General features: G+C 35.7%; 1 protein-coding gene across 5 annotated transcripts in view; it reads right to left on the minus strand.

The window, feature by feature from the left end:
* Positions 1-20,378, minus strand: part of PRRG1 (proline rich and Gla domain 1) — a 173,105-nt gene continuing 152,727 nt past the window's right edge. For all 5 annotated transcript variants that reach the window (XM_027607466.1, XM_027607463.1, XM_027607464.1 and 2 more), the window contains exon 4: positions 1-3,971. In XM_027607466.1, the coding sequence (XP_027463267.1) occupies positions 3,486-3,971 (486 nt within the window). In that variant the 3' untranslated portion in view covers positions 1-3,485. The remainder of the gene's footprint in view (positions 3,972-20,378) is intronic.

A 20,378-nucleotide genomic window follows, 5' to 3' on the forward strand; every position in this document is an offset into this window, starting at 1 on the left:
TTAAAAATAGCTTTATTTAGCATACCAAAAACACAGAAACATAAGAAAAACCTTACCTAGTATAAACATAAAAATAGTTAAATACCATAATTTAATGTAAACCAAGTGTTTAAAAATGTGAATTGTAATAAAATACATGCTATTTACACAGAACCAAGTTATTGTATCAGATCATCAATCTTGAAGTCATTAACAATGAATCAAACACAGCGTTTGTATTTGTACTGGTCAATAAAAAAAAAAGAAATCCTTTAATTCACTTTAAACAGATAATATAATTAATTCCAAGCAGAAAGGCAAAGTGCCAGTTCTAGGATTCCAGACACAGCCACTGCATGTGGAGGCCTGGAAATCATTCCACTGGAAGACCATTAAGCCCAGTGTCTCATTTAAATGCAAACTGGTTGATTCAATTTAGTTACTGCTTAAGAAAGGTACTAAATATATCTGCAAAAATAAACCTTTACTAAAAATGACCAAAGGTGAATGTAATATCCATCATGTAAGAAAGGCAAAAGCATAAAAAATATATATTATTCCGGACAAGCCCCTTTAATTATAACAAATGTTAAGAAACTCAGTTTATAAAACCAGATGGGGCAGCAAAAGGGTTTTGAAAAATGTAAAACTAAGTCAAAATCAAACAAACCAAACCTAAGAGGATGTTTCTTGAAGAAAGTGGTATTGTTGTTTATCCTGTCATTATCTCATGAATGCTGCCATGAGATTTATGGCTGGTGTCAGTTATCACTACAGAGTGGTGTGTTTTCTTTGACCAACAGATGAAAAAGCTGTAGCCATTGATGAGATTAAGCATTTGGCTTTTGCTTCAAGAACCAACATCCATTCTCATATTGTAATGCAGCTAAGAGGCAGCATTAAATCCAGTATCAGGACTTTAAAATATAAAATAAAGTTGCAAGAATATATACATAGTAATAGAATATCCTGCTCCTTTCTCCTGTGAAACTTTTGATTTCCAGACCCGTTTACACTCCTTAAAATTTATTAGAGACCTGGATGTTAAAGAGCTTTTGTTTATATAGTTTATATCCATCAATATTTGCCATATTAGAAAATAAAACTGAAAAAAATTTTAAGTATTCAAAAATTAAAGTTTATTACATGCTAACATAAATAACATGTTTAAGAAAATAGCTGTATTTCCTAAAACAAAAAAGATTTGTGGGAAATGGCATCATTTTACATTTTCAACTACTTTTTGAGATACGGAGTGAAAAGACAACTAACGCCTTTGTATTATTATGAAAATAGTTTTGATCTCACAGGTGCCCTGAAAGGCTCTCAAGGACTCCCAGGGGTTTATGGGCCAGCCACAGTTTAAAAACTGCTGGTTTAATCTAAGGCCTAATGTTAATGACCAAAAAAAAAAAAAATCTACACAAAAGGAACCTTAATTTTCCTTTAAAAATAAACCAAAATAGTCATGCATGCACACAGAAGTCACTGGATCAAACACTCCCACTTTTAGCTGTAAGAAGCCAAAAGTCACCATGTGCTCACAAATTCAAAATAACAGTCATTTCTACTGAGACCAGAGTCAAGATTTATTAATTTTTAGTTCATGAAAGCTACAAAACCTATTAACATATACATCTTGGTTCCCTTTCCAACATCTGCTCAGTCCTGTTTGTGTGTGTTGGACTGGCACAGCACTTGTATAGGCCGCCGAGTGACAGGAGTATAAGATAGCCCAGACACTCAGGTCAGGAGCATGTTAGCCATTAATGGAGCGGCTACTCTATTTCTCACTATGTGAACGCTCTGATAAATTTTAGGGAAACAGAGAAAATTCTCCCTTAAGCACAGTAAGAGCAATGCTATGACATCACACGTAGACAGCTCTTCACATCTTACAAATTACTTTCATACACACCACCTCATTAGATCCTTTTAAAGCCCCTGGAGACAGGCCAAATGACATTATCCGTTTCCGAGTTAAGGAATCTGAGGTGCAGATATGGGCCTTCCCCAGGGCACCATGGCAAGTACCTTTTTTACAGAACAGGATGAGAATTCAGGTCATCTGACTCCTAGTTCAGGGTTTCCCGCCAGCACTTCTCCTTTTTGGGGTTCCAGGGCAGGACTGGGGGACGGGCCTGTGGGGATGGAGATGGAGGCAGCAGGATATGGCTGACGCTTCCAGAACCTGTGTTCCTTCTGCCTCAATGAACCATTTTCTCCAACATTAAGGAGGCTTGGGAGTGGCACAGCCATTTCCCTGGCCAATATAATAAATTTTCCATCAACTTCTGAGTCAGTTTATGTTGGCAGTTAATTCATAGCCTGTTCCCTCTACTCCACGGGAAAAGAAAAATCCTGCACTTAAAAAAAAATGATGAAAATACAAAATGAAATAGCAACAATGAGATCTATGTAAAACTGTAACAGATTTATTGTGCACCTGGCACAACATAGACTTTGCAGTTTTCCTCCACCAACTGAAGAGCAATATAAAATCACAGTTCTTAATTTAATGGAAAAACGCCTCCTAACCATCTTGAGGCAAAGACTCCAGTCTATACAAAAACTTAAGAAAATAATTTCAAGAATTTTAACTAAATTCTTAGGTTCTTATAGATTCTGTGGCGGTAGGAGAGGGAGGAGACAGTAGAGTAAAAGGCAATAAAACAGCAAAAAGAAAATAATTTTCTCACAAATGAGCAAAGGAGAAATGTGTATCTATTCCCTGTCATTAATACATATAACTACTTTAGAAACTATTATGTTACCAGGAAATCCTCTCTACCAAGATGTTAATACAAATAGCATCAGACATTCAAAGACACTAAGCAAACACTGTTTAATTTGGGGGTGAGGGGGTGGAGAAAGGCAGTCAACAATAAAATCCTTCCTCCAAAATTAGCCAAATGTCACTAATGACCAATGATATTCTTGCTATACACTATAAATAAATAATTTTTGCCTTCCTTCTATCTCTGTTTCTGAGACGTTCCTAAAATCAAGATGGAATACATGCATTTATTTAAGGTAGTTGAAGAAAAAGGGATGTTAACAAAATCCAGTAAGAATTAGAAAACATGCTAAGTTCATCTTATTTTCAAAATTCAACAGCATGTGGCTGTTACACAAATTGTTGGTCTCTCTCCCCACCCCCAATTTTGGAGAGTGATATTTTCTTTATAAGTGATTTAGACAGAAGTTAATGGCTTTTTAAGACACTTGCACGTATACTGGGCTGATACACACACGTCTCATCACATCACGTGAAGACCTCTACTAAGATTTTTCCCTCTTCACATATTTCCATTAGAGATAATGAGCATGGATAATGATTTTATAGTAGGAAACAAAACTAATGAAAATCAAATCAGAAAATGTGAAGTGGTATGCTGTCAGAATCCAATAAAATAAGTCAATGCGCATTTATGTAGTGGTAAAGTGCTAGAAAGTTCTTTCATTAGTATTTTAAAAATGATTATAGTAAAAAGAAGGTTGCAGTTTCATTTGATGGTGGTGACCACAGGCACCATAGCAATGGCACTGGCTGAGTTGGAATTAATGATGTCCTCATACTCTGGGGGTGGGTCTAAATGAGGTTCTGTTTCACTCCTCCGGAGGTTCACCTGGCCAGTGGCTTCCTCATAGGTGGGTGGGGGATCACAGTTGGATAGGCGAGTGGAGACAGAATCGGAGCGCCCAACTACATATTCCAGAAAGCCTGGTGACAATCCACTGCTATCAAACACTTCCTCTGCTGGGGGAGGCGGAGTGATAATATTAAGGTGCTGTGGGAAAGGAATGTGGCCTTCAGTTACTGTCTGTCTGCGAGTTTTGTTTCTGAGGAAGCATCTCCAAATTAGAAAAATGACAAGAAGGATAATGAAGAGACCAAAGATTAATGGAAAGGTAAGGTAAAACTGAAACCAGTCACTTCCTCTGTTACTCTCTCCTTGTTGTGCTTTTGTGTAGGTGTTCCAAAACTCCTTCTGAAAATAAAAGATAAAATAAAAATCAGTATGATCAAAAGATGGGAAATAGCAAATGAACAAATGTCTGGGTTCTATTAACATAGTGAACCAAAAACCAAAACCAGATTTGTTGGTTTAAATGACCGACTGCCTATATTTTCCATGACAAGAAATTACAAATAAATCATGTTACGATGTTCACTCTGGATCCTTCCTAAAATGGTCAGTGAGAACCCAGGAGTCTTTTTCAAGACTTGGGAGTTATTTATATTTTCAGCTATGACATTTTAGAAGGAAAAACAAAGCGTGAGAGATTTCCTGTTTTTCAATTAAACCAAATAATATTCCCTTAAAAATGTCAAATATTTTCCATGTCCAATTATGAAGTTTCTGATCCCTAATCCCCATCATCAATGGTATGTGCTATTTTAGGCTGTCATAGGCCTTCAGTAGTCAAACGCTTTACAGATGAATGCTTTGTTTTCTAATGGTTCTGTTTGAGGTCCCCTTCCACCAGACCTTACCCCTCAACTCCCTCTACAACCCCCAAAATTTAGTACACAGATGTTCACTGAATGTCGTAATTACACATTGCCCCTAGTAGAAAGCTCAGGCTAGTGAAGAGATTGTTAGGTTATTTCCAAACACAGAGTATAATCCCAAAAGGCATGAGACCTAGTAGTTCAAATCTTTAATATTTGTATGGGGGGAAATACTGAAAACATAAAAAGGTCACCTGACCCAATTACTAGCTATGAGACCTGAACAGGTTACTCTTTTGAGTCTTAAATTTCCTCACTTGAAAAACAGGATAATACTAATCTGTCTTTATAGGCTATCTAAGCATCATATGAAATAACATATATAACACGTCTAATTAAATCTTTGGCATATACACAAATAGTAATTATAATTTTTGTGTATCATAATCAAGTCACTGCATCAAATTCACTGATTAATCTATCCCATACCTTGGTATGGAGACCACCTCCAATCCCAATGCTACTGACTCTTTTTTCAATGTTTATACCTAACCAGTAAGTGCTTTTCTTACAATCCTATTTATTTGCAGGCACTACACATCACTGATAGTAAATATCTGGCACCAAGGAAGGGAACCAAGTCATTATCCAAATGGGCAAATAGAAGGAGTTGGACTAGATTGGGAACTGTAATGCCAGACATCCCATGATAGCATGGCGTTTACATAAATCTGCGAATCTGGTTAAAAGTAAGACTCTGGGCACTAAAGCTGGTTGTTTTATAGTCATATATTTTATTAGTCACACAGGCTTTTTTTTTTTAAAGAAATAATATTTAGCATTTACAACATTACCAATTCCTAGTCACTATATCATTATCTATTCAGACTTAGACATACATTGCATGAGTCTTTGCTCATTACTATTTGTTCTCTTCATCTTCCCTGATTTTGAAGTTGAATAGTCCTTTTTGAAGAATTTTCCATAGGTGAGGCACATGGAAATAGTCTATAAAATTTTGCAGCTCTATGAATAATTTTCCTTCACCCTGATTGGTAAATGTCATCATAATGATATTTCAGACTTTTAGGTGGTAGCTTTTTCCCTAAGAAGTCTAGGTAGTGTTCCATGGTACTACAGTTTCCAATGTGCAACTAAGAAATCCTATACTTGTTCGTTGGACTTTATTATTTATTTCTTATTTGTGAGATTTTATTTTCATACTTCTTTTTACCAGGCTGAGGCTTTTGGTTTTTGTTTTCTATCAACTCTTATTTTTTATTAGATTATAACTGATATACAATATTATATTAGTTTCAGGTATACAATAATGAGTTGATATTTTTATATATTACAAAATGATCATTTAGATCTAGTTACCATCTGTCACCATACGAAGTTATTACAATATTATTGACTATATTCCCTCTGCTGTACACTACATCCCCATGACTTACTTTGTAACTGGAAGTTGTAAAATCTATTAATCCCCTTCACCTATTTCATCTGCTCCCCTCCCCTCTGGCAACCACCAGTTTGTTCTGTTTCTATGAGTGTTTCTGTTTCTTTCTTTCCTTGATTCCACATGTAAGTGAAATTTTATGGTATTTGTCAATCTCTGACTTAGCATACTATCATCTAGGTCCATCCATGTTGTCACAAATGGCAAGATTTCATTCTTTTCTATGGTTAATAGTCCATTGTGTGTGTGTATGTGTATACACACACCACATCTTTATCCATTCATCTATGGATGGACACTTAGGTTGCTTCCACATCCTGGCTATTATAAATAATGCTGCAATGAACATAGAGGTCCGTATATGTTCTTGAATTAGTCTTCTCATTTTCTTCATATAAATCCCCAGAAGTGGAATTGCTGGATCATATGGTAGTTCTATTTGTAATTTTTTGAGAAACCTCCCTATTGTTTTCCATAGTAGCTACATCAATTTACATTCCCAACAACAGTGCATGAGGGTTCCTTTTTCTGCACATCCTCACCAATACTTGTTAACTCTTACATTTTTGATACTAGCCATTCTGGCAGGTGTGAAGTGGTATCTCATTTGTAGTTTTGATTTGCATTTCCCTGATGAAGAATGTTGTTGAACATCTTTTCATGTGTTTTTTGGCCATCTGTATATCTTTGGAAAAATGTCTATCCAGGTCATCTGCCCATTTTTTAATTGGGTTGGTTTTTCTTTGCCATTACTGAGTTTTAGGAGTTCTTTATATATTTTAGATATCAACTCCTTATCAGATTATCATTTCCATGTATCTTCTCCCATTTAGTAGGTTGCCTTTTCTTGATAGTTTCCTTTGCTGTGGGAAAGCTTTTTAGCTTGATGTAGTCCCATTTGTTTATTTTGCTTTTGTTGCTCTTGCCAGAGGAGACAGATTCCTCCCCAACCAGAAAAAACTGCTAAGACTGACGTCATAGAGCTTACTACCTATGTTTTCTTGCAGTCTTATGGTTTCAGGTCTTACATTCCATTCTTCTTTTTTAATTAAGTAGGCTCCTCACCCAGCATGGACCCCAACACAGGGCCCAAACCCATGACCCTGAGATCGAGACCAGAGCTGAGATCAAAAGTCAGACACCCAACAGACTGAGCCACCCAGGTGCCCCACACTGCATTCTTTAATCCACTTTGAGTTGACTTTTGCATGTGGTGTAAGAATGTGGCCCAGTTTCTTTCTTTTGCATGTAGCTGTCCAGTGTCCACAACACTACTTATTGAAGAGACTGTCGTCTTACCACTGTATGATCTTGCCTTCTTTGTCACAGGTTAACTGACCATGTAAGCGTGGGCTTATTTCTAGGCTGTCTGTTCTGTTCTGTTGATCTATGTGCCTGTCTTCATGCCAATTCCATACTGTTCTGATTACTATAGCTTTATAGTATAGTTTGAAATAAGAGATCATGACACTCCAGCTTTGTTCTTCTTTCTTAAGATTGGCTTTGGCTATTTGGGGTCTTTTGTGGTTCCATACAAATTTTAGGATTATTTGTCCTAGTTTCTTGAAAAATGCCATTGGCGTTCTGCTGTGGGTAGTATGGACATTTTAACAGTATTCTTCCACTCCATGAGCATAGTATATCTTTCCATTTATTTGTGTTGTCTTCACTTTCTCTCAGTTTCTTAAAGTTTTCAGAGTCTAAGTCTTTTACTTCCTTGGTTAAATTTATTCATAGGTATTTTATTCTTTTTGATGCAATTGTAAATGGGATTCTTTTCTTAATTTACTCTTTCTGCTACTTCATTAGTAGTGTATAGAAATTCAACAGACATCTGTATATTAATTTTGTATCCTGCAACTTTAGTTTTTTGGTGGAGTCTTCAGGACTTTCTATATATAGTATCATGTCCCCACTGCAAATAGTGAAAGCTTTACTTCCTCCATTCTAATTTAGATACCTTTTATTTCTTGTCTAATTGGTATGGCTAGGACTTCCAATACCATATTGAATGAAAGTGTTGACAGTGGGCATCCTTGTCTTGTTCCTGATCAAGAGGAAAAGCTTTCACCTTTTCACCATTGAGTATAATGTTTGCTGTGGATTTGTCATATATGGCCTTTATTATGTTGAAGTATATTTCCTCTATACAAACTTTGTTGAGAGTTTTAATCATAAATGGAGTTGAATTTTGTCAAGTGCTTTTTGTCTATTTTAATAATCATATGATTTTTATCCTTCATTTTGCTAATATAGTGTATCACATTGATTTGTGAGTGATAAATCATCCTTGCATGCCTGGAATGAATCCCACTTGGTCACACTGTGTGATCTTTTTAGTGTGTTGTTGAACTTGGTTTGCTCATATGTTATTGAGGATTCTTGCATCTATGTTCATCAGAGATCTTGGTGTGTAATTTTGTGGGTTTTTTGTAGTGTCATCTGATTTTGGTATTAGGGTAATACAGGCCTTGTTAAATTAGTTTGGAAGTGTTTCTTCCGCTTCAATTTTTTGGAATATTTAAGAAGGGAAGGTATTAACTCTTCTTTAAATGTTCGCTGGAATTCACCTATGAAGCCATCTGGATATGGAATTTACTGGGAGTTTTTTGATTACTAATTCAATTTTGTTACTAAGAATCAGACTATTCAGATTTTATATTTTTTCTTGATTCAGTCTAGGAATATTGGATGTTTCTAGGAATATAGCCATTTCTTCTAGGTTGTCTAATTTGTTGGCATATAATCGTTCATAGTATTATCCTTTTTATATCTGAAGTATTGCTTGTAATTTCTCTTTTTTTGATGAGTCTGGCTAAAAGTTTATCAATTTTGTCTATCTTTTCAAAGAACCAGGTTTTAGTTTCATGGCTCTTTTCTATTATTTTTTTAAGTCTTTCATTTATGTCTGCTATGATCTTTATTTCTTTCTACTAACTGTGGGCTTAGATTAAGATTTTTCTTTGTTCTTTAGGTTAGCCTGTATTGCTGTGAACTTCCCTCTTAGAACTGCTCTTACTGAATCCCAAAGATTTTGAAACATTTTATTTCCATTTTCATTTATCTCAAGGTATTATTTTTTCCTCTTTGATTTCTCCATTGACCCATTAGTTGTTCAACAGCATGTTAAGTCTCCATGTGTTTGTGCATTTTCCACTTTTCTTCTCATAACTGATTTCTAATTTATTGAGAATGGTTTTGTGGCCCACCAGGTGACCAATCTAGAGAATGTTCCATGTTTACTTGAAAAGAATTGTGTATTCTCCTGTTTGGGGATGGAATGTTCTATATATACCTCTTAAGTCCATCTTGTCTAACATGTTATTTAAGGCCAAATGATTCCTTATTAATTTTCTATCTGGATGATGTATCCATTGATGAAAGTGAGGTATTAATGTCCCTTCCTATTATCATACTGCTATTTCCCCTTTTATTTCTGTTAAAATTTATGCATCCAACATCAAGGCACCTAAATGTATAAAGCCAATAATAACAAATGTAATATCCTGTTGTTGGATTGACTCTTTACGCTCTGTTACGCCCTTCTTTCAGTCTTTGTTTATTGTCCATTTAAGTATTGCTACCCCAGCTTTCTTTTCATTTCCACTTATATAGTAATTATATTATCCCATGCCTTCATTTTGAACCTGTGTCTTTAGGTTTGAAAGGAGTCTCTTATAGTAAAGACGGATCTTGTTTTTTATCCAGTCACCCTGTGTGTTTTGGAGAATTTAGTCCAGTTACATTTTAAGTAATGATTAATAGGTAGGTACTTACTGCTTTTTGTTGTTCCTTTCCTTCTCTTTCTCTTTTCCGTTTTGGCTTGATTATATTCACTAGGGTCATATTTAGATTCCTTTCTCTCTTTGTGTTTTTATTTTATGTTTATTCTTTGTGGTTACCCTGAGGTTCACATAAATACATAAGATGTTCTAACAATCTCTTTTAAGTTGATAGTAACTTAATTTTGAACACATTCCAAAGCTTTATACCTTTAATTTTATGTATCCCTTAATTGCTGTTTCAAATAAATTTTACTTTTGTCTTCTATTCCTCATACAAGTGGTTGACCCACTGCCTTTCCTATTTACTTTTTCAAGTGAGATTTTTACTTTTGCATATTTTATTAACATTTCTTGTAAGGCTGGTTTAGTGGTGACAAACTCCTTTAGCTTCTGCTTATCTGAACAACTCTTTTAATCTCTCCTTCAATTGTGAATAATAATATTGCTGGGTAGAGAATTCTTGGTTGGCAGCTTTTTCCTTTCAGCACTTGGAATATGTCATACCCCCTACCTTCTGGCCTGAAATAACCCCAGATCATCTGTTCCACCCCTGAACTAGATTTTCTAAAAGGTACATTATTACTCCAACATTCTGTGATTCTAATATAAATTTGCACGTTATAATATTGTATGATCTCCTAAAGGCTATATACAGATGCAAATATGCAAGATTCAATATTAAAATAAGCCAAAAGTAGAAATAGCACACTCAAGAATACAGCATTTATTTTAGGACAATACCAAAAACCTTATATTGTCAAGTGATTCACTTCACTAATAAAAATTTTATCACAGGTCCAAACTAATGACACTTAGAAAAAAGTAAATATGCTTCTAAAGGTGTACACTATTAACTTTTTGTATAAAATTGTCACTTTTAGGATGGCCAACTTCAAACATCTAAAAAAGAATACAAATCATTTGCAAAAATATGAAGATATAATCACTATGAACATTTGTTTTATAACTTAAAAATGTTTTACATCTACTTTTATCAACTCAGTTGAATCCTTACACAAACTAAAAATTTTATTCTAATTTAGTAATCAAATATCTGATTAGTAGTAAATTTTCTTTACCTGCAGATGACAATTTCCTGTTTCCTCCTAATCTCTCAAATCACACGTATTTGCTTTTTGTGGATAATATTAAGTGGGGCAAAAGGTGATTTCAAATAATTATATAATGCTAGCCTTAGGTGAATACAATTAAAAGTGGCTTTTTTAATATTGTCCTATCACTTTGAGATAAGCATCAACAATGCACATGAAAATAACCTCTTTTTCATGCTTGGCTTGTATAATTAAATTTTTCTGGCTTATTTGGCATCCTAGTAAATAATCCACAGACTAAAACAATCAGCTTTTATTTTGAAGTGTCACGAAGCTTAGACAAAGATGGAAGTATAAAATCAGATTTTTTTTTTTTTTTTTTGAGAGAGAGAGCAAACAGGGAGGGGCAGAAGGAGAGAGAGAATCTTAAGTAGGCTCCACGTCCCACACAGAGCCTGACACAGGGCTCATCTCATGACCCTGAGATCATAATCTGATCAGAAATCAAGAGTCTACACTTAACCCTCTGAACCGCCCAGGTGCCCCCATAAAATCAGATTTTTACTTTATCTATAGTATAGTAACTCAATTAATCCACACCCAATAAAGGCATAATTATCCAGACCTGAAGATGCGAAAATGAAGGCAGAGAGAGGTTACCTAATAATAAACCAAAGGTGGGGTGCCTGGGTGGCTTAGTTAAGCACCCGACTCTTGATGAGATTCTCAAATAATATCTTTTAAAAATAATAATAAAACCAAGGTCATTTCAAATATAAACGTTAGAACTGGGACTTGAACAGAACAGGCCAGGCATCAGAGCAAGCCAAAAGGCAATCTGCCTTGATCTATTAGATATTTTGGACCTGATTGGCATCTTCCTAGGCATCATGTTAAATGTGTAGTCAAAAGCAAGTGGGCTCATTTTATAAATTAAAGTAACATCATCTGAATAAAAGGGTAATTATCACACTTATTTCTTTGGGAACTAGACTTATTTTGTATGTGAAGCCAGAGAATCAGGTGAAAATTCACATGAAATAAAGACTAATATTATGATTGTTATTCATAAAAAGAATCAAGTTTATATCTCTGTAAGCTATTTAAGTACTCCTTTATCTCACGGAAAGCAGCCAAAAGATATCCAGAAAGAACATATGATTTCAAGCCTTGGTAAAGTAGTGCTTTTAGAGGAAATGGAAATTTGTTTAATGAATAAAATATCATTAAAGGATCTCAGTAGTTTTAGATAAGGTTAAAATTATATAATAAATGTAGACATTTTAACGATGTTTATTCTTGCTCTCATGTGGCTCCTTCCTTTTCTGATTAAGTACAGTCAATATCTTGTTGTAATGTACATTGCTTTATTAATTATTTCATAGATACTGTGTTTTTTACAAATTGAAGGTTTGTGGCAACGATGCATGGAGCAAGTTTTCAACAGCAGTTGTTTCTAACTTATTAATATATTTGTTATGGTAATCTTTGATATCACTATTGTAATTGTTTTGAGGTGCCACAGACTGTGTACAAAAAGACTGAGATTATACCATGGATATTTTCAGACCACAATGCTTTAAAACTTGAATTCAATCACAAGAGAAAATTTAGAAGGAACACAAATACATGGAGATTAAAGAACATCATACTAAAGAATGAATGGGTTAACCACAAAATTAAAGAAGAATTACAAAAATACATGGAAGCAAATGAAAATAAAAACATGACAGTTTAGAACCTCTAGGAGGCATCAAAGGCGGTCCTAAGAGGGAAGTATATAGCAATACTGGCCTTTCTCAAGAAATAAAAAAAAAAAAAAAGTCTCAAATATACAACCTAACCTTACACCTAAAGGGAACTAGAAAAGAAACAAGTAAAGCCTAAATCCAGCAGGAGGAGAGAAATTATAAAGAGCTGAAATAAAAATAAACAGTAGAACAGCTCAACAAAACTAGGAGCTGGTTCTTTGAAACAATTAACAAGATCGATAAACCCCTAGCCAGACTTATCAAAAAGAGAAAGGACCAAAATAAATAAAATCATGATCAAAGAGAGCACAACCAACACCAAAGATGTACAATTATAAGAGAATATTATGAGCAATTATGTACCAACAAATTAAGCAATCTGGAAGACATGGTCAATTCCTAGAAACATATAAAATGCCAAAACTGAAACAGGAAGAAACTGAAAATCTGAAGAGACAAATAACCAGCAAGGAAATCAAAGCAATCAAAAATCTCCCAACAAAAAAGAATCCAGGGCCAGATGGCCTCCCAGCAGAATTCTATCAAACATTTAAGGAAGAATTAATACCTATTCTTCTGAAGCTGTTTCAAAAAATAGAAATGGCAGGAAAACTTCCAAACTCATTCTACGAGGCCAGCATTACCTTGATTCCAAAACCAGACAAAGACCCCACCACAAAGGAGAATTACAGACCAATATCTCTGATGAACATGGATGCAAAAATTCTCACCAAGATACTGGATAAAAGGATCCAACAGTACATTAAAAGGATTATTCACCACGACCAAGTGAGATTTATTCCTGGGCTGCAAAGGCAGTTCAACATCTGCAAAGCAATCAGTGTAATATACCACATTAATAAAAGGAAGGACAAAAACCATGCGATCCTCTCAACAGATGCAGAAAAAGCATTTGACAAAATATAGCATCCTTTTTTTTTTTTAAAAAGACTTTATTTATTTGACAGAGAGACACGTGAGAGAGGGAACACAAGCAGGGGGAGTGGGAGAGGGAGGAGCAGGGAGCCCGATGTGGGGCTCGATCCCAGGACCCTGGGATCATGACCTGAGCCAAAGGCAGACACTTAACAACAGAGCCACCCAGGCGCCCCATTGATAAAAACCCTCAACAAAATAGGGATAGAAGGAACATACCTCAATTTCATAATTCACCACTGTTGTTCAACATAGTATTGTAAGTCCTAGCCTCAGCATTCAGAAAACAAAAAGAAATAAAAAGCAACCAAATCACTCTTCACAAATGACTTGATACTTTAGAAAACCAAAAGACTCCACCCCAAAATTGCTAGAACTCCTACAAGAATTCAGCAAAGTAGCAGGATATATAATCAATGCACAGAAGTCAGGTGCGTTTCTATAGACTAACAATGACGCAGAAGAAAGAGACATCAAGGAACTGATCCCACTTACAATTGCACCAAAAACCATGATACCTAGGAATAAACCTAACCAAAGAGGTAAAGGATGAAAGAAATTGAGGAAGACACAAAAGAGATGGAAAAACATTCCATGCTCCTGGATTAAAAGAAAAAAATATTGTTAAAATGCCTATGCTACCCAAAGCAATCTACACATTCAGGGCAATCCCTAGCAAAATACCATCAACATTTTTCACAGAGCTGGAACAAACAATCCTAAAATTTGTATGGAACCAGAAAAGACCCTCAATGGCCAAAATAATGTTGAAAAAGAAAACCAAAGCTGGAGGCATCACAATTCTGGACTTAAGCTCTATTACAAAGCTGTAATCATCAAGACAGTATGGTACTGGCACAAAAATAGACACCTAGATCAAGAGAACAGAATAGAGAACCCAGAAACGGACCCTCAACTCTATGGTCCACTAATCTTTGACAAAGCAGGAAAATAACCAATGGAAAAAAGACCATGTGTTCAACAAATGGTGTTGGGAAAACTGGACAGCACATGCAGAAGAATGAAACTGGACCACTTTCTTATACCATACACAAAAATAAACTCAAAATGGATGAAAGACCTAAATGTGAGACAGGAATCCATCAAAATCCTAGAGGAGAACACAGGCAGCAACCTCTTTGACCTCGGCCACAGCAACTTCTTGCTAGACACGTCTCCAAAGGCAAGGGAAAGAAAAGCAAAAATTGGGACTTCATCAAGATAAAAAGCTTTTGCACAGCAAAGGAAACAGTGAACAAAACTAAAAGGCAACCTACAGAATGGGAGAAGATATTTGCAAGTATCTTATCAGATACAGGGCTAGTATCCAAAATCTATAAAGAACTTTCCAAACTCAACATCCAAAAAACAAAAAAGCACAGTCAAGAAATGGGCAGAAGATATGAACAGACATTTCTCCAAAGAAGACATACCAATGGCCCATAGTCACATGAAAAAAATGCTCAAAATCACTCAGCATCACGGAAATATAAATCGAAACCACAATGAGCTACCACCTCACACCAGTCAGAATAGCTAAAATTAACAACTTAGGAAATGACAGATGTTGGAGGGGAACCTTCTTCCACTGTTAGTGGGAATGCAAACAGGTACAACTACTTTGGAAAGCAGTACGGAGGTTCCTCAAAAAGTTAAATATGGAGTTACCCTATGACCCAGCAATTGCACTACTAGGTATTTATCTAAAGGATATAAACTTAGTGAGTCGAAGGGGCATATGCACCCCAATGTTTATAGGAGCAATGTCCACAATAACCAAACTATTGAAAGAGCCCAGATGTCCATCAACAGATGAATGGATGAAGACGACACACACACACATATATATACACACATACATACAATGGAATATTAGCCATCAAAAATAATGAAATCTTGCCATTTGCAACGACATGGATGGAACTAGAGGGTATTATGCTGAGTAAAATAAGTCAGAGAAACACAAGTATATGATTCCTTCATATGTGGAATTTAAGAAGCAAAACAAATGAACATAGGGGAAGGGATGGAAAAATAAGACAAAGTCAGAGATACAAACCATAAGAGACTCTTAACTATAGGAAACAAACAGGGCTGTTGGAGGGAAGGGGGATGGGGTAACTGGGTGATGGGCATTAAGGAGGGCACTGATGTAATTATATGCAACTGATGAATCACTAAACTCTACCACTGAAACTTAAAAAAAAAATTCTGGAAAGGAATCCCCATTCTAGATGCCATTAAGAACATGTGTGATTAATGGGAAGAGGTCAGAATATCCACACTGATGGGAGTTTGGAAAAAGTAGATTCCCACCCTCATGGATAACTTTGAGGAGTTCAAGACTTCAGTGGAGGAAGTAACTGCAGATATGGTGGAAATAGAGAACTAGAATTAGGAGTGGAACCTGAAGATGTGACTGAATTGCTGCAATCTCATGATAAAACTTTTAATGGATGAGGAGTTGCTTGTTATGGATGAGCAAAAAAGTGGTTTCTGGAGATGGAATCTACTGCTGAAAGGGCTAGGAAGAGTGTTGAAATGGCAAGGGATTTAGAATATGACATAAACTTAGTTGATAAAGCAGCACTAGGGTTTGAGAGGACTGACTCCAATTTTGAAAGTAGTTCTGTGAGTAAAACACTATGAAACAGCACTGCATACTACAGAGAAACTGTTCATGAAAGGAAGAGTCAATCAGTGTGCCACAACCACCATCCTGATCAGTCAGCAGGCATCAACATCAAAACAAGACCCACCAGCAAAAAGATTATGATTCATTGAAAGCTACAATGATGGTTAGCATTTTCTAGCAATAATGTATTTTTAAATTAAGGTATGCACATGATCTCTTTATACATAATGCTATTTCACACTTAATAATAAACTACAGTATAGTGTAAACATAATTTTTATATGGACCTGGAAACGAAAATATTCCTTTGTCTAGCTTTATTGAACAGAAGTATTCACTTTATTGTGGTGGTCTGGAACTGAACACACAATGTCTCTGGGTTATGAAAGGGAAAGACTATCAGAGAGGTGGGACAAAAATCACAATCCTAACTCCAAAAGTTGCCTCAAGTGAGAACAAGTTGGGACATTCCAGCGAGAGATTCTTCACCTAGATGATGGATGTTCTACAGAAAACAGCTGATGTTACACAAAAGTCACTTAACATCTTTGCGTTAATTCCTTCATCAGTAGGGTAGGAATATGTGGATATAACTTCTGAGAAAAGATAGAACATTTATAAAATGTAAATTACATTATGAAAAGTAAGGCATTATCTTGAAACTGCCACTAAGGTGCAAACTGTTCAGAAACAATATTTATGCTGAGTATGGTGTCAATTCAGTTTTTTAAAAATTTATTTATTTACTTATTTGAGAGAGAGAGATTGAGAGAGAAAGCATGAGTAGGGAGAGGGAGAAGCAGGCTCCTCACGGAGTAGGGAGCCCGATGTGAGGCTCGATCCCAGGACCCTGGGCTCATGACCTGAGCCGAAGGCAGACGCTTAACCGACTGAGCCACCCAGGCACCCCAATTGAGTTTATTTTACTATGAGTTGAAAATGGTCTAGCTGAGGGAGAAAGAAGATGGTACAGTTTTGTTGTCTTTTTAATTATGGAGACTATTATTTTGCAAGGTGGCAAACAAAATAAGACCCTCTTTAATTTATATGTAATTATTTGTAAACTGTTATGGTTGAGAGTCGGGATACTTGAGGAAGAAATAAATAGTTGTCCTGGTGTATGAGGCAAGAGGAGCAATCTCAAGATCCAAAATACCCCTAATGCCCAGTATTAAAAGTTGATTGTTAAAAATTTACTCAGCGTTCTGGTTCAAGATAGCAACTTAGCAAGATTCTGAACTCACCTCCTTCCAGAGACACACTGAATCTATAGCTACATATGGAACAAACACAAATTCCTATGAAAAATACCTAAACTTGTACACATTGGGCAAATGAGAAAAAACCCACATTGAAGCACTTAGGAAAGGCTGAGACATAATCTCACCATAAACCCCACCCCTGGTGTGATGACCCACAATCAAGAGTGAGGGAACTCAAAACCATGAGCTGCTTTTCCCTGAGGAGTGAAAAGTCTGAACCCTACATCAGATACCCAATTTTTAAGACCTGAGATCTTTGAAAGCTAAAGGGACTTATATCCACAAGACCTATAAGTCTATGGAAAACTGAGAAAAGGTTTTGAAAGGGCTCATATGAATAGACTCACCACTGAGTATAGATGCAGCCAACTGAAAAGTGCCCAGACTTTCTTTGAAAGAGACCTACTTGCTTAATCTTAATGCACTGGCAGGAGGGGCAGGCATCTAATTTAAGATGCATCTAGGGGCTTACTGAAATACTCTAGGAATGGAGGATAGGAGACACCATCTTTGCATGCTCCCTCTGCCTTGTTTCAACTCATCAGTATTGCCTGAAAAGGAGACAGTCCCTTTTTCTGGTGCTCTTTGGTGGCTTCTGCCCAAATGACCCCTCTATATTGCCTGGCACTGGTGGCCAGCAGGACTTACACTTGTGGTCCCAAAGAACTATGTCTGCATACTTTAAAAGCTGCTGTCTGAGGTTCTGCTTACAGTGAGCTTTAGTCATGATCCTGGCTGACATCCTGCCCTTAGGGACACTGGCATGTCTTGGCACATCCTCAACTACTGGGAGGCACTAAAAATAGGCTGCTTGGATAACCTCAAAGATTTGAGAGGCATCAAAAGCTTGTGCAGGGTTGAATGATGTTTCAACTCCTTCACAAGGCCACTTCTTTAAGACTGGAAGGGGTGGCCATTTCATCTCATGCATAGAAATCAACATAGAGAGTAAAGCAAAAGAGAGAAAACAGAGGAGTATGTTTCAAATGAAGAAACAAACAAACAAAAAAAAACAAACCTCAGAACAAGACCTTAATAAAGCAGAGTTGAGTGGTGTACCTGATAAAGAATTCAAAATAACAGTCATAGATGCTCACAGAGCTCAGGAGAGGAATGGATGAACAAAGTGAGAACTTTGACAAAGAGGCAGAAAATAGAAGTACCAAATAGAAGTCAGAGTTAAAGATTACAATAATTGAACTGAAAAATACACTAGAGAGGTTCAAGAGCAGACTGGATAGAGCAGAAGAATGGATCAGTAAGCTGAAATATAATGGAATTCACCCCATCAGAAAAACATAAATACAAAAATATAGTCTACTATCTACAAAGAATGTGATATATGAACCTCGTGGTTACCACAAACCAAAAAAACCTGTAACAGATATGCTTGGATTCCTTTATATTTTTTTGTGTAACACTAAAGAAAGTCATCAAATCACAAGGGAAGAGAGGAAGACAAAAAGAAAGCAGAGAAGAACTCCAAAAACAACCAGAAAACAATTAGTAAGAATGCATTAAGTACATATGTATCAATAATTACTTTAAACGTAAATGGACCAAATGCTCCAATCAAAAGACATGAGGTAACTGAATGGATAAAAAAAAAAAAAAAGATTTATCTATATTGCCTATCAGAGACTCACTTCAGATGTAATCACACACACAACGGAAAGTGTAGGGATGGAAAAAGATATTCCATGACATATTAGACCAGATGGACTTAACAGGTATATACAGAACATTCCATTCAAAAGCAATAAAATACACATTCTTCTGAAGCACACATGGAACATTCTCCAAGATCACATATTAGGCCACAAAGCAAGTTTTAATAAATTTAAGACGACAAATCATATCACCCATCTTTTCCAACTACAATGGTAAGAAACTAGAAATCAATTAAAACTGAATAATTCACAAATAGGTAGAGATTAAACATGTTCCTGAACAATCAATGGGTCAAAGAAGAAAAGAAATTAAATTTAAAAATATCTCTAGACAAATGAAAATGGAAACACAACATACCAAAAGTTATGGGATGCAGCAAAAGCAGTTCTAAGAGGGAAATTCATAGTGATAAATGTGTACATTAAGAAACAAGAAAAAAATCTAAACAACCTAACCTTATACCTCAAAGAATTAGGAAAGAAAAAGCCCAAAGTTAGTAGAAAGAAGGAAGTACCAAAGATCAGATAGGAAATAAATGAGACACTAAAGACAACAGAAAAGATCAATGAAACTTAGAGGTGGTTTTCTGAAAGGATAAAGAAGAGAAGTTAAAACCAGATAACACAAAAATACAAAAGATCATAAAAGAGTACTATGAACAATTATACATCAACAGACTGGCCAACCTAGAAGAAATGGATTATTTCCTAGAAATATACAACCTACCCAGACTGAATCATAAAGAAACAGAAAGTCTGAACAGATGAGTTACTAGTTAGAAGATTGAATCAGTAACCAGAACCTCCCAACAAACAAAAATCCAGGACCAGATGGTTTCACTGGTGAATTGTACCATTTAAAGAAGAATTAATACAGATCCTTCTCCAACTATTCTAAAAAACAGAAGAGAACACCTCCAAACTCATTTTACAAGACCAGCATTATCCTCATACTAAAACCAGACAAGGACATCACATGAAAAGAAAATTACAGGCCAATATCCCTAATAAGCATAGATGTAACTCCACTCAACACAGTATTAGCAAACAAGATTAAACAGTACATTAAATGGACCATACACCATAAATAAGTGGGAATCATTCCAGGGATGCAAGGATGGTTCAGCATCCATAAATGTGTACCTCAATCAATATGATATACCACAATTAAAGAATAAAAACCTTATGTCATCTCAAGAGATGCAGAGAGCATGTGACAAAATTCAATATCCATTTATGATTAAAAACTCTCAACAAAGTAGGTACAGAGGGAACTTACCTCAACTTAATAAAGACCATATATAAAAAGCCCACAGCTAACATCATACTCAATGTTGAAAAGCTGAAAGCTTTTCCTTTAAGATCAGGACAAGGATGACCATTCTCACCA

This window comes from Zalophus californianus, chromosome X (genome assembly GCF_009762305.2).
Source record: "Zalophus californianus isolate mZalCal1 chromosome X, mZalCal1.pri.v2, whole genome shotgun sequence".
Taxonomy (NCBI): Eukaryota; Metazoa; Chordata; class Mammalia; order Carnivora; family Otariidae; genus Zalophus; species Zalophus californianus.